At 34.9% G+C, this 15,501-nt stretch overlaps 1 protein-coding gene across 6 annotated transcripts in view; it reads right to left on the bottom strand.

Moving 5' to 3' along the window:
- The window catches only part of GRIK2 (glutamate ionotropic receptor kainate type subunit 2), a 764,129-nt gene that overhangs the window by 308,897 nt on the left and 439,731 nt on the right, over positions 1-15,501 (bottom strand). For all 6 annotated transcript variants that reach the window (XM_071218609.1, XM_058307194.2, XM_058307193.2 and 3 more), the window contains one exon: positions 3,938-4,051. In XM_071218609.1, the coding sequence (XP_071074710.1) occupies positions 3,938-4,051 (114 nt within the window). The remainder of the gene's footprint in view (positions 1-3,937; positions 4,052-15,501) is intronic.

Raw genomic sequence — 15,501 nt, 5'->3', positions numbered from 1 at the left:
ATATGATCGAGTATTACCAGATATAAGAAAAAATGAAGTATTGATACATGTGACAACATGGATGAATCTTGAAGACCTTATGTTGAGTGAGGTAAGCCACTCACTAAAGGAAAAATATTGCATGATCTCACTGATATGAGCTAAGGATATTGAGCTGGCCTACAGACATAGAGTCTGGAAGATAAAGGAGAAGAGAGTGGTGAGCTGATGCTCAACCTGGGCAGAATCTATGATAATGGGGGAGATTTGGCAGTGGATAGGGGTGATGGTGGTACAGCAATATGAATATGGTTGATGATGCTGGAGTGTTAGTGTAAGCATGGTTGGTCAGGGGTAGTTTGAGGTATCCACAGAGCTGGGAAGTGGACTGAAGGAAGGAACAGGTAAATTATGGGGAGGTAGAGGACTGTGGTTGAGAATACAATTGTTGGAGTATTCTTTTGGCAACTATGGCAAGGGAGGGCCTCTAATGTAGGTCGTCAGTGGTGTGGGGATGTGTGGGGGAGGGTGCACCTGAGGCATGCTGCTATGGTATACAAGTGTGTTCATATGGTAGTAGGATGATATTTCAGTATGTGGAGACGAGCACAACAACCAACAAAATATTAAATTTCCATCCTGGGGAGTACTGTTACATTCTCTGAGTGACAAGAATCTCAGGAGTAAATAGGTAGTGTGTAATAAAAGAAAACAGACTTATATGCCAAGCCTGCAATATCAATGCTTGTACTTACGAACCTTATTCTTGTAAGCTGAAACTTAGCCTAATAATATCAATTGCCTATGAGTTACCTCCTGAAATCCTGCTTATTACTCAAATATGGCTTCTCTCTAAACCAAACACAGCAAATTAACTCACTGCCTCCCTCTGGCATGAGATATGATTCCAGGTATTAGCCTCCCTGGCAAAAGGGATTTTTACCAGCACCAACCAGCACTGCAGTTGGAAAAAGACCTTGACCAAAAGGGGGAAAATTAAATACAAAAGAATTTTTATGGCTAAGAGATTTCAAAGTGAGTTGAAAGGTCATTCCAGAGGTTACACTTATGAATGTCTCAGGCAGATCTCACTGACTGCTCTAGAGATACCGGGACACTACAGGCAAGGCACACAACCCCCTGAAATCAGCACACTGTTGGTACACCTTACCTTGTAATATATAAAAACTTATTTCCCCAGTGTAACAGAGTTAGAATCATTTGTAATTTCCCTACAACATGATTTTTCTGTCCCTTTTATTTGAACCTATAATTAGCACTATTCATATTAAATATACATCTAGAAACTTAAATCTTTGGCTGTTCATATGCCAGTTGAGACTGGAATCTCAGCAGCGTTGGAGCCAACACCTATTCTCCAGTTCTTTGGACTCACCCAGGACAATTAACAAAACGATGGTGATTGACAATGCCAGTTCCAATAAGCAAAGTGTACCTGCAATTGCAAGCAAAATAGTTCCTTCCATCTGCCCAGAAGTTCAAAGTCTCCCCTCAGTTTGAAGCAGACTGGACAACACCATCCCCCAAATCCTCAAGATTGAGGAATGAACATACATAAGGGTAGAATGCAACCATGGACAAAAGTAGATTTATTATTATTGTAGTAGTGGAAGAACTTGTAACATTGATATAAAGACAGTGGTCACCAGAGGTTCTGAGGGGAGAGGGAGGGAAGAATAGGTAGAACATAGGACATGTTAGGGCATTGGAATATTGTGCTGCATAATATTGCAATGATGGATACAGGTCATTTTATGCTTTGGCAAAACTTGTAAAATTGTGGTACAAAGTGTAGCCATAATAAAACTATAGCCCATGGTTAGTAGCAATGCTTCAATGTTTTTTCATCAATTTAAAAAATGTACCACACTAGTGTAAGATGTTATTAATAGGGGAATGTGTGGGAAGGGTAGGGGGAGTTTGGGAAACCCCTTTATTTTCATTTTAACTTTTTTGTAATCAAAAACTTCTTTAAAAATAAAGTTTAAAAATAAAAATAACTTATAATAGGAGCTAAAAGAAATATATTTCAGATATCAATAGCTAGGAATGTCTCTAACCAACAATCTAAAGGACTTGTACAGAGAAAACTACTAAACATTACTAAAACAAAACAAAGAAGACCTAAGTAAATGGAAGAAAATTCCATGTTCATAGACTGGACAATAATCATTAAGATAAGGCAGGAACTCAAAAAGATACAGGCACATCGATGTTCACAGCAGCATTATTCACAATTGTCAAAAGAAAGAGGCAATTCTAGTGTCCATCAACTGGTGAATGGTTAAAGAAAATGTGGTATATACATACAATGGAATATTATTCAGGCATAAAATGAAATGAAGTCCTGATACACACAACAACGTGGATCAACCTTGAAGATATCATGATGAGTGAGATAAGCCAGATACAAAAGGACAAATATCATATGATTTCACTGATTTGAAACAATTAAAACAAGCAAACTCACAGATCCAGAATCTAGGATATAAATTACCAAGGGACAGGGTGAGGATAGGAAATGGGAAATTAATTTGGAATGATAGAAATGTTTTGGTAATGGATGGTGGTGATGGTAGCATAACATTGTTAATGTAATTAACAGCACTGAAATATATATCTGTGAATAAAAGGGAAAATAAAATGTTAGATCGTATATATGGCAACAGAATATATATTTTTTAAATCCATGGAACTACACTACAAAAACAGTGATCTCTAAGTTAAATCATGGATTTCAATTAATAGTACATTTATAAAAATATGCTGTCATCAATTGTCATAAATGTTCCACACCAATGCAAGGTGTTGGTGGTGGGGTGGTGTATGGGAATCCTGCATTTTATGCATCATTATTCTGTAAACCTACTACTCTACTTAAGAAAAAGCATTTTTAAAAAAGAACCCTTATAAACTTCCATCACTGTCCTATCATGATTACCCAGCCTTGATTCATGACCAAGAGTCTTAAACCTAAGCTATTTTATTTTGACATGACAAGAGATCTGAGATCTCTTGTTTTGACTAAAAGGACAAGAATATGAATTCTTCCTGGCATGACTTGTCACCATAAATCAAATTACAAATAATAAAAATGCTAAAAACATGTGGTGGTTTCTTCCGGACATTAATCTCATGTTCTTACTGACTATCTGGGGAGACATAAGAATTGGCATTGAACTAGTTTATTCCGTAGCTAGAAAGTAGAGACTGAATGCTATAAGAGCTCCTTTCTTATCCTGAAATTAAAGTTCCCTTCTGAAAATGGCACAGTAGGCATAAGTGAACATTACTGTGTGACCTCATTAAAATACGTAATTACAAGAGGGGTAAAAATGTCTAGCTTATCACTATTAATTTAATTCTGTTGCTGGTGAAAATACTTCTGGTTTTAAAAAAGCACTTATTTGATTTCATTAGGGAGATTAGTAATGTAAAAGTGATTCTGCATGATAAAAACAATTAAATTGAAAGTAAGGTTAAAACATAATTATAATGGGAAAAATCATGAAAAATAAATGCCATGGCCACTAAAATATATTTGTAGGAAATGAAAGCAGAAGCAAAGCTCATGTTCAGTTCCTCACTTAAGTACATTGATACAGCTGCATGCCCACATATTTTTCAAACCTTGACATTGAAAATCTTTCAATAGCAACTCATTTTGTAAAGAAATGTAAAGATTTCCAGTAATATATGATGCCATATTATTAATCAAGATAAGCAGCACACATATTAATAAAATTTACATCATCAAATACTGACAATATAAAAGTATGATTAAACTAACATTGAATCATCTGTTACACAGTAATTGCTAAATAACTGTAAAACATATTACAGTCTGTTCATTACTGTTCCAATTATAATGTCTTTTTCTATCTACTTTCATGTACATCTATATTTATCCAGAAATAATGGAAAAATAAATACTTACCAAAATGGTGGTAACAATCAAGGAACGATTAGATAAGGAATCTGTGATGTTGGCTGGCTTTCCCTTTTGACTTTCTGTCATATTGAGGCCACTGGCTGGATCCCAGGTTCCAATCTATAAAATAGCATATGTACTTTGTAAATGGTTCATCAGGGACCTGGGAGAGAGTACTGCAAGAGAAAGTTAAGACCACTAACACTTATTATTCACCTCTGCTGCATTATCTGCTGTCGTTAAGTAAAGGCTGCTTGTTTTAAGCATGATTCACTGTTCTGTGATGTGTGTCCAGTGAAGTGTGACATTAAAGAACAAAATGATGCACTGCACTTCTACACTCAATGTGGGAGCTTAATTTTCCATTCAAACTTTCATTCACCAAGATAAACCACATTTGATGACACCTTGATAGCCGTCTAGAAACTTATTAATAGCATATATTTTTATTGCAATGGATCGCTCTCATTCTCTCATTATAAAGATATCATGCTATAATATGTGGACAAAGCTAAACGACAGAGCAAAACCTGGGGATCCAGGCTAAAGTAACAGGTAAAGGCAGGCCTAAGGGAGGCACTGAATGGTATTCTGTGTAACCTTCAGGGGGGCAAAACACATACAGAATTATCTTTGGGGTTTTGAAAAACACACCGTGCAGCTTTTAAGCCTCAGGAAAAAAAGAGTACAACACAATTTCATCTTCCAGATCCCCACATGTACTCTCTATTTAATATATTATTTAAGTTTTAACTAATACATTTGATAGATTAGGCCATGTACTGTCATCATTTGGGCATTTTAACTTAACTTACTAACTACAGTTCGTAGAATGACACACACGAGCGTCTTGGGGACATATAAAAGCACAGGATGCCACTAAAGGCAGAGACTGAACAATTTACAGGCACCTACACCGTTGTACCACCTTATAACTATGGCCATTATAAAGAACAGAGGAAAAGGTGATGCAGAGTCAATAGATATTTTCTCCGATCCCCAAACCCAGAAGTAGTCAATAATATAATTTTGTTTCAACACTCCCTGACCAGTTATCCAACTTGTTTTCCTCAAAGGAAAGGGAGACTCTTAATTTATCTTTAAAATAAACTTATGTAAACAAATTAAATTTCTTTAGAAATAGCAATGAGTTAGCATTGTTGTGGTCTACTACATATGCTAAGAAGTTTTCCATCAGCCTAATGTAATCCAAATTAAATATTAAAATCCTTTTGTTTACTTAATATTCCATCATATTCCCCTTTTTGACTATTTTATTCATTTTCTTTTTATGCTTTTTTCTTCTTCTTTCGTCTTTATTTTTTTAATATTACATTCAAAACATATGAGGTCCCCATATACCCCCACCGCCTTCACCTCCCTCCTTCCCCCATAGCAACAATCTCCTCCATCATCATGAGACATTCATTGCATTTGGTGAATACATCTCTGAGCACCGCTGCACCTCATGGTCAGTGGTCCACATTATAGCCCACACTCTCCCACATTCCATCCAGTGGGCCATGGGAAGACATACAAAGTCCAATAATTGTCCCTGCAGCATTACCCAGGTCAACTCCAAGTCCTGAAAACACCTCCACATCTCATCTCTTCCTCCCATTCCCCACACCCAGCAGCCACCATGGCCACTTTATCCACACCAATGCCACATTTTCTTCAATTACTAATCACAATAGTTCATGAATAGAATATCAGTAAGTCCACGCTAATCCATATGCTATTCCTCCATCCTGTGGACCTTGAAATGGCTGTGTCCACTCCACATCTATATCAAGAGGGGGCTTAGATTCCACATGGATGCTGGATGCAATCCATTTATTCATTTTCATGAATAGTAATCTCTTAAGATGTCTGTTTTAATTTCCCTTGTGCTCAAGCAAATACCATGCAATGAATTGGCTTAAAAAAATGGGAATTTATTAACTCATGGTTTTGAAACTAAAAGAAAGTCCACATCAAGGTATCATCAAGGTAAGGCTCTCTTCCTGAGGACTGGTATTCTGAAGCTGGCTGCCAGCAATCCTTGGTCCTTCATCACACACAATGGGCATGGTGGCTTCTCATGGCCTCTTTGTTCTCTTCCAGTTTCCAGTGAATTTCATCTTCTTGCTTCTGGTGGCTCTCTCTCCCTCTGTCTGAATTTCATTCCATTTATAAAGGACTCCAGTAATAGGATTAAGACCCATTCTGACTGAGTCTTTCTTCCAGTCAGTTCATACCCACAGGAATGAATTTAGTTTAAGAACATGTTTTTCTGGGGTACATATAGCTCCAAACCATTACAATCTATCCTCTGAACCAAAAAAAGACATATTCTTTCTATATGCAAATACAATCATTCCATCATAACATCCCCAAACTCTTAAATCATTTCAATAACAGTGTTAATTACAAAGTCTCATCAGAAGAAGTTACTGGTGTGATCTGCCCTGGGTCCTTTTCTGTGGACCTGTGAAACCTAGAGCAAAAGTTACCTGCTTGCAATATACAATGAAGGGACAGAAATAGGATAGACAATTTCATTCCATAGAAATTAATTATAAGGGAAAACAGGGATCATGGGTCCCAAAAAATTCTGAAACCCCTCCAGGCAAACTACATTAGATTAGGTCTGAGAGTCATTTATGGGTCTTTGTTTTGTCCTTCAGGTCTGATGTAGTCACAGACCTACCCCTTCTGAGTGCTTGTTCAATGGTCATGCTCTGCCCCAGCTTAGAGATTGTGGTCAGTCTCTCTCCACATCCCAGCACACAGGCCCCACCTCTCTGAGCTCTGGGGTGGCAGCATCTTCCTGAACAATGGAGTGGAAGGCCTGCCCTTTCCACAAACATGGGTGGGCATGCTCTCTTGGCCTGAGAATTTGTCTTTGGTCCAAACCCCAAATTCTATGATTCTGCCCTTGAAGTCATTCTGTCCCTTCTCTGACTCTTTCAGTCCAGACTAACAAGATATCTGCTCATACAAATTTTGCATAAAACTTGTTGCCTTTGCATGTAGTTTACAGGGGTCAATACATCAAACAAAAGTACTTTCCACAGATCCTTTCTGGACAACTGTTATTTCCAATCCTGAATTCCTCTGAAATGAATAACTGGTTCCATGTTCAATTAAACCCTCACACAGGGCTCTATTCTGGGACTTGCTTTGTGGAAACTTAGGGAAGTACTTGATACAGCAGCTTCTGGTCCTAGTCTCAGAGTATACTATCTGGATCAGCTTGGAATCTTAAAAACCATCAATGTCTGGTTTCTTTGCACCCAAAAGTTCAGTTTTCAGCTTATCCCTTTTGTCCCACATTTTGCTACAAACTCTAAGGAGAAACCAGGATGCATTTTCCACACTTAGCTTGGAAATCTCTTTCAGCTAAATATCCAAGTTCATACCTTCCAAGTTCTGCCTTCTATCTGGCATAGGAACTCAATTTTGTAAAGTTCTCTGCCACTTTAAAACAAGGGTCACCTTTCCTCCAGTTTGCAATAACATATTCATCATTTCCATCTAAGGTGTCCATAAAAGATACTTTTAACATCGATATTTCTACCAACATTCTCTTCAATGCAATCTAGGCTTTTTTCCTATCAAGCTCTCCAGAATTCTTCCAACCTCTACCTGTTATCCAATTCCAAAGCCATTTCCACATTTTTTTAAAATATTTTCAATAGCAGCATCCCCACTCTCCTAAAACTAAATCTATTTTAGTTTCCTTGGATGCTCAAGCAAATAGCATGCAATGAGTCAATGTAAACAATGGGAATTTATTAGCTCATGGTTTTAAGGCTAGAAGAAACTCCAAGTCAAGGTGTCATCAAGATGATGCGTTCTTCCTGAAGCCTGGCATGGTGAGACTGGCTGCCTGTGATCCTTGCCCTTGGGTCCTCTGTCGATGGCAATGCACATGGTGGCCTCTCCTGCTCTCTTTTCTCTTTCAGCGTCCACTGAGTTCAGCTCCTTGCTTCTGGTGGCTTTTTCTCCCGCTGTTTGAGTTTTTTTTTTCACTTATAAAGGACTCCAGAAGTAAGATTAAAACTCATCCTGACTGAGTTGGGCCACACCTTAACTGAGGTATCCACAGGAAAAGGTTCTACTTACCATGAGTTAACACTCACAAGAACAGATTAAGTTTAAGAACATATTTTTCTGGGATACATACAACTCTAAGCCACCACAATGTCTATTTCCCTTTTACTTTTAAGCATAAAGGCAGAAAAAATAGTAATTTTTGTTATTCATAAGAAGAGTAGAGGTATCATTATAACAGTAATATAGAAATACAAACCCCAATGCATTTTTTAAAAATGTATTTAACTAAACTAGGAATTCAATAATATCTCTTATGCAATGCCTTAAAAAATATCTCTTGCCACTCAGCATATTTGCTCATTTCAAGCAAATGTCCTTCTTACCATTCAAAACTGTTATCCTTATGTTTGGGACAATAAGAGAAAAACCCAAATAATTCAACAGGAGAGAATAAAAAGAACAATTCAGCCTATTTTCCAAAGTAAATTACCTATTGGCCAATAAAATTTCTCTACTTTGGTGTGACTACTATAGTGTTAAATAGACAGAGTCTAATTTTCATTCAGGTCAATAACGATAGGCCTGAGGGCCAGAGAGGTAACATCAACATGAGAAGTCATAAAGTATAAGCCACTGCTAAAATGTATATGCAAAGGTGTGCGGTTTACAAATCTTTAATAATCTCAAGGCAGTGGGAACAGATAGGTGCCAAAATCCAGACCCTGCTCTGCTCACAGAGCTGTGTGCCCTGAGACTACATTTTCCCAGAGTGGGGGCTTTCTTGTAGTTCCCAGAAAGGTATCACCTAGGTTAATAGAAGTACTGCTGGGTACTAGGGTGGGGGGTAGAGTACCTGATCTGTGCAAAGTGCTGCGAATTCAATATCATTGAAAACACTCTATTGACTAAACAAAACACATCTGCAGACTCTATTTGGCAGTGACTGCCACTTTTCCATCCTGGTCTATAACTAATACCTACCATGCATTTGTTTCCTTAGATTTTGCTTCCTTTAATTTTTCAACATTGGCTAAATAGCTAGGTTTTTCAGATGTATAATTCTAATTCTACCAGCCAAAGTATTGACAAATATCACTTACCTACTGTCGTCTACCTAATGACACTCTCAAGTTTGATCCAACTTTCCAACTTTCTAACTCAATTACTAATATGAAATTTTGCCAATTTCATGTAACATATTCTTCCATGATTACTTAAAAAAAAATAAGTTAGCTAAATTTTCACTCATCTAAATATACTTATATAGTTTCATTCTTTGTCAGTTTCTTTCCCAATACTAACTGGAGGAAGCAGGTTGTGATTTAGATGCACAGTATATGAAATATAATTTCCTACAATCACAGCATTAGGAGACCTCTCTTGTAAATTTCAGGTTTCTTTGAAAAATATTACGTTTCAGAAATTTGAACGGTAATAAATTGAAAATTGTATGCAAATTTGTATGATTCCTAGATTGCAATTCCCCTGGGACTATCTGGTTTAAAATATGCAATTTATTGAGGAAATTCACCGTGTTTATCCTATTTTTCACAAGAACATGTACAAAAGTCAAGATAATCATTTTTTTTCTATTTTTGGAACCACTACTTATATTATTAGATTTTGATCAAGTCCTTTAAGGAGTTTTATCACTTCTAAAATACACTGAAGCACTGTTCTCACAGAATTGTGATAAGGAAGGTGACTCTACATATTGTTTTGCTTCGACACTTCAGGTTTACAGCTGTCTTCCTAGTATAAATATTAGTAGCATTCTCTTACAATCTCAAAAATGTTATTGTCTGGATAATAAATTATATGGTTATTCTAATTAGAAGGATTAAATAAGAAATATAAAATAACTTCAAAACGATAGGAAATATAGAAAACTATGGCATTTTCAGCATTATTTTAAGTTCTGATTGGCTTTTAAAATAAATTTCATCCTCTAGTCGTAAAAATAGTGCATGTTGTTTTCAAATTATAAAATATGCAAAAGACATAGAATTTAAACTTTCAGCCTAGGCGCATACCCAGAGCCAATCATAGCTAGCGTTTAATTTAATTCCATCTAATCTTTTATCTCTAGATGTCTTCTTTCCATAGCTTCCACCATGGCCTTTTGGTTAATGGTCAGCTTCATTAGGGTCTGTCATACTGCCTGTATCCTGTACAACTCCACTACTTCCATCAGGTGACTTGGGCACATTCCTTCTCTATGCTTCAAATTCATCATTTGAAAAATGGGGTAATTATGTTATCCACCTCACAGTATATTACGAGGATTAAATTTTTAAAAAATCAATGCCATGTATTTATAGTTATGTCATAATTATTATATCAATTATTAAATATATGATTGTTCACTGTTGTGAGCACGTACTTCTGGCACTAAAAACTAAATTCCTAATTTTAATGACTATAAAATGAACATCATAAGAACACAATTTATTTAATATCACTGTTATCAAAAGGCTTCCACACACATTTTTATTTATAAGTATTTGTTCATATATTTGATTATTTCAAAACAGTTACTAGAAGTATATTTACTAGGTCAAAAGGATATGAGTTGGTAAGATGCTTAATAGATGTTTCCAACCTGCTTTCCAAAAGTATTATTCTACTTGCCATATTCCCACTGAAAATGAATGGGAGTTTCATACTACAATTATCTTTCTACCAATTTATCTCTAATTTTTAACAATTGTGGCTTACATAGTCAAATGACATTATAGAATTTTGTAACTGTTATGTCTCTGTTTCTAAATAACATGTTTGTTTTGGTATAAAATAACTGTTTTATTCCAGTTAATTCTTTTCACTAGATCATGCACAATTTACTTCCATTATATGTGTGTTGGCAAATGACAGATAAGTTATTGTCTGCATCATCATTTTCAACATATTTCTTTCTCATTATATGTTTCTTCATAAGTAGATCACCAGTAGATTTTGTTTAATGCCCTATTTTTCCCCCAGAATCTTATATTTAGCTCTGTTACTTTCATCATTTTCACTTTTCCTTTTCAACTACGGGGTTTTCTAGTAGACAGATATTTTACATGGTAATTTGGGAGATATCTTACTTTTAAGCATACTAATGGGTATCATCAACTTTTACTTAAATTTTACAATCAATTTCTGGAAACAATATTAATTCATGAAAATTAGAATGATATCTATATCATGGGAAATCTTTGCTTTGGTCCCTTCTGCTACTATAGATACCAATTTCCAGTTTTTTCTTTGATTGTTTATTTTGCTTTGTATTTTCAGGATCATCACTCTGGAATGGAAAACTTGGAATTTTTTTATGTAAACTTAAAAACAATGATCAAAATCCATATTTCTGTATATTTAATTGTTTATGGATTAGAAGACTAAATATCACTAATATCACTAAGATGACAATTCTACCCATATGATTTACAGATTCAAGGCAGTCCCAATCAAAATTCCAATAGTTTACTTTGTAGAAATGGAAAAGCCAATTATCAAATTTATTTGAAAGGGTAAGGGACCCTGAATAGCCAAAAATATCTTTAAAAAGTTTAACTGAAAGGGTAAGGGACCCTGAATAGCCAAAAATATCTTTAAAAAGTTTAACTGTAATGTAATATTTTTGCATCAATGGTAGTGAAAGTACTTGTGGCAGTTTGGGATTATTCATGAATTCCAAAAAAGAGAGATTATGTTTGTAAACTGGTCTGTTCCTATGGGGGTGATACATTTTATATTGTATTAGATTCAGCTGAGATGTCTTTGATTAATTTACGCTAAGATTAGGACTTTAATTCAACCATGTCAGTAAGGTGTAACTCATTTTAAGTCCCTACCCTCTTGGTGGGCTATATCAACACTTACTCAAGAAGATACACAGAAGAAGATATACAAGAAAAGGGAGAGAGCTCTATAGACACAGAAAAGGAGAGAACTTTGATCCTGCAGCCGCAGGGAGAGATGAGCCATTCACTGCTAGGCAGCTAAAGCCCGAGAAACCAGGCAAAGACAGCCTGCTGTCTTGCTTCAACACATGGCAACTGACTTGGGTGAGAAATTATCTCTTATGGTAACTTGAGTTGGATCTTTAGGGCCTTGTAACTATAATCTTTTACAGTTTTGTAAATACCCTTTACAAAAGCCAACAGATTTCTCATACTTTGCATCAGCAACACTTTGGCTGGCTAATGCAATACTATATCAATGTTGAGGATCAACAACTAGAGGGTATAAAGGGGTATGGATTTCTTTTCTTTTTGGAGTAGTGAAAACATTCTAAAAGTGATAGTGGTGATGACAGCACAACTCTGTGTAGGTACTGAGCCAATGAGTTTACAGTTTGGATGGATTGTACAAGGCATGGGACTGTATAATACATAAACCCTGGGGTGGATGATGGAGTATGATTGACAAGATGAGAATGTTCTTTCATGAACTATACAAATGTACAATACCATATGTGGTATTAATATTATGGTGGCTTATGCAAAAATACCCCTAATGTAGGCTATGGACTATAGTTAGTAGTAATATTTTGATGTTCTTTCATTCAATTGTAACAAATATTCCACAACAATGGTGCTGGTGGGCTGTGTGTAAAGGAAGACTTTATATTATGTATAGTTGTTTCATAAATTCATAATTCTCTAATAAAATACAATTTTTAAAAGTCACTACAACAAAGAAAAAAAGATAGAACTAAGATTTGAAATCTGGTCAGTCAGACAGTAAAGTCTGTGTTCTTAAACCCCAACTGAACACATTCAGTTTTTCTAGCAATAATTCAATTTCAATAGAGGATGGTTCTTCTAGATCTTCAGAAATTGATACAGACTTTATTTTGATCTTCAAACTCTCATCCTAGAGATTAATAGTTTTTACCCTTTAATCACCCTTACAAGGAAAGTCTAAATTGTTCTATTATGTCAATAAGTATTTGAAATGGATTAATTTGAAGAATTACATGGCTGTCACCAAATATTTCTGGAATGGATCTCTGAAATTTAGACTGAGGTAGGAAGAAGGGAAAGAAATAAAAATCCCACATTTTATGTTCCAACAATACAACTCTACTGAAGTTTCCTGGATGATTCATGTTGCCATATCTTTTATAAATTTTATATTCTTTATATGGAACATCTTTGCCCCCTTTCACCATCTGAGATATGCATATTGATTAGTGCTTCAAAATTTAGCTCAAGCAATTCCTCTTCTGTATATCAATGATATCTTTCAGCCGTGCTACCACAGAGCAACTTATGTATGTTTCAAATGCAGCATCACATTCCATTTTCATTGCTTTCTTATGTCTCTCTAGTTAAATCTTAATTCCCCTGAGGATAGGGACTTTGGTTTACTCATATTTTTAATCCAAGACCTTTGGACATGGGACATACTAGGGTGTTTATACATGAGGGCTCTCTCTATATATGTTGATTGAATGAAGAAATAAATGTATCTCCCTCTTCCATACCATCTCAGAAATGCCAGTAATATTAAAATTATTTTAATTTTATTTAAAATGTCCTCATGTGTTAAGTTTTAAGTGACTTGAGGAAAGGAAACATGTCACTAATCTCTGAATCAGAGATAATAAATATCCAATGAATATGTTTTGTATGAATGAATAGAGCAAATGAGTGAATTAATATATAATGAAAACTTACAAGTTTCTTTGGTTTCTTAACTTTCCAGCCCTTTTTTCTTTCATTCTTGCATTTACTTGACAAATATTTGTTGAATATATTATGTGTCTTTTCTATTTACTTATCTTGTTTTCCATTTCTTCTTCATCTTTTGTTCAAGTTCCACCTCAAAATCATAGCTAAACTTTGAGAGTATTATACTATGCACTATGGCTATAAATTTGCATTTTTCCTAAGCTGTATGCTCCAATATTTATATTTCTCAAGAATTCTTAAATATTCCTATTTTATTTGATTTTTATGTTTTTTTGTTTTGTTCTTTTTTTTTCTGTATAGAAAAATATTTGTTTTTATGATGCTTTTAAAATTATATATGTAAGTACCATACTGGGTTGATTAGTGTCCAGCAAAAGTTCTTATATACTTGGAACCTGCGAATGTGACCTTATTTGGAAATAGTCTTGCAGATGTAATCAAGTTAAGATGAAAACATATTGGATTAAGGTGGGCCCTAAATCCAATATGATTGATATCATTAGAAGAAGAGGGAAATTTAAACACAAACACAGAAGGAAGATAGTCACATGAAGGTAGAGTGGCCAAAGAAAACCTGATGCTACCAGGAGCTGGTAGAGGGAAGGAAGGATCTTCTTCAGGAGTCTTCGAGAATAAAACTGCTAACATCTTGATTGTGAATTTCCAGCCTCTAGAACTATGAGAAAATAAATTTCTGCCCTTTAAGCCACCCAGTTTGTGGTAGTTTTTATAGTGACCCTTGAAAAATAATAAAAAGTAACTCATTAATTAGTTGATGCTTCATTTAATTTTTGGCAGTTTTTTCAGAATAAATTTCCTTTGTTTTTTAACTCAAATTATATTCAAGAACATTTCTGCTTCCTTCCCTGAGCTACATAAATGTATACTTCATCTGCAATTAGCATCTTATGGTTTCTTCTAAACATGTATGTTCAGTTTAATTCATGTAAAGCAGAGAGACATGGTTTTTTTGTGTGAAATTTATTAAAACTGATAAGTACATCAGAAACTTTCTCAAACAGGAACGAAATAAACAACATTCCAAGGTAAGTTTAGAGAAATTAGATCTAAGTAAATCTAAGCTTATTAAAAGTTAAGAAATTATTTAAAATAAACCTCCACTATAAGAACGGTTGGCACAATGGAATCTATAAAAATTCTGTTTGCATTCTCATACTGACATTCACTGACAAAATATCCATGGGATGGTTGGTGGATGGAAAAAAGTGTTTTCTGTTACAGAACAATTTAGAACATTTTTTTAAAATTCTCTAATTACACATTATTTTGACTTAATGCCAGACACATATGGCTGTCTTGAGTAAGGAAGGTCAGTGTGAAAATAATGAGAAACCACACTATGCGTTATGGTTATAATGGTTTTCCACAATTTGGAATCGCCATCATAGAATGTTTGCTTGAAATATTTTTCTTCCCATTATTAAGTTGCGTCCAACTACAAGGCATAAAGCATAGTTTGCCTTGAAGTATATCACTATTCCTCTTAGAAAATAGAGCAAATTTGATAATCCAATTTGAGGGTATTGAGGAATTGATAATAAATGCTGATTTATATTTGGGAGATGAATGTTCACTCCAATTGATTGAATATATACTGGTATGAGGCATATTTTTCTATTAACAATTTCTTCTGGATAATTTGCAAACCCAAGTTTCTTAAAACAATATGATACATGAATAATGGTGACAAATTTTTTAACAGTAGTTTTCTTGCGAACTGTTCTAAGCAAATGAGAGGTTTTATTTTCCTCACCTTCTTTACCAGTTTTAATGTTGAAAGTTTAAGTGAAAAGTTGAGATATTTACTTGCATTGCTGATAATCC

Source organism: Dasypus novemcinctus, chromosome 11 (assembly GCF_030445035.2).
Source record: "Dasypus novemcinctus isolate mDasNov1 chromosome 11, mDasNov1.1.hap2, whole genome shotgun sequence".
NCBI lineage: Eukaryota > Metazoa > Chordata > Mammalia > Cingulata > Dasypodidae > Dasypus > Dasypus novemcinctus.
Note: the sequence above shows the minus strand (reverse complement) of the source record. Positions and strands in the feature narration are given on the sequence as shown.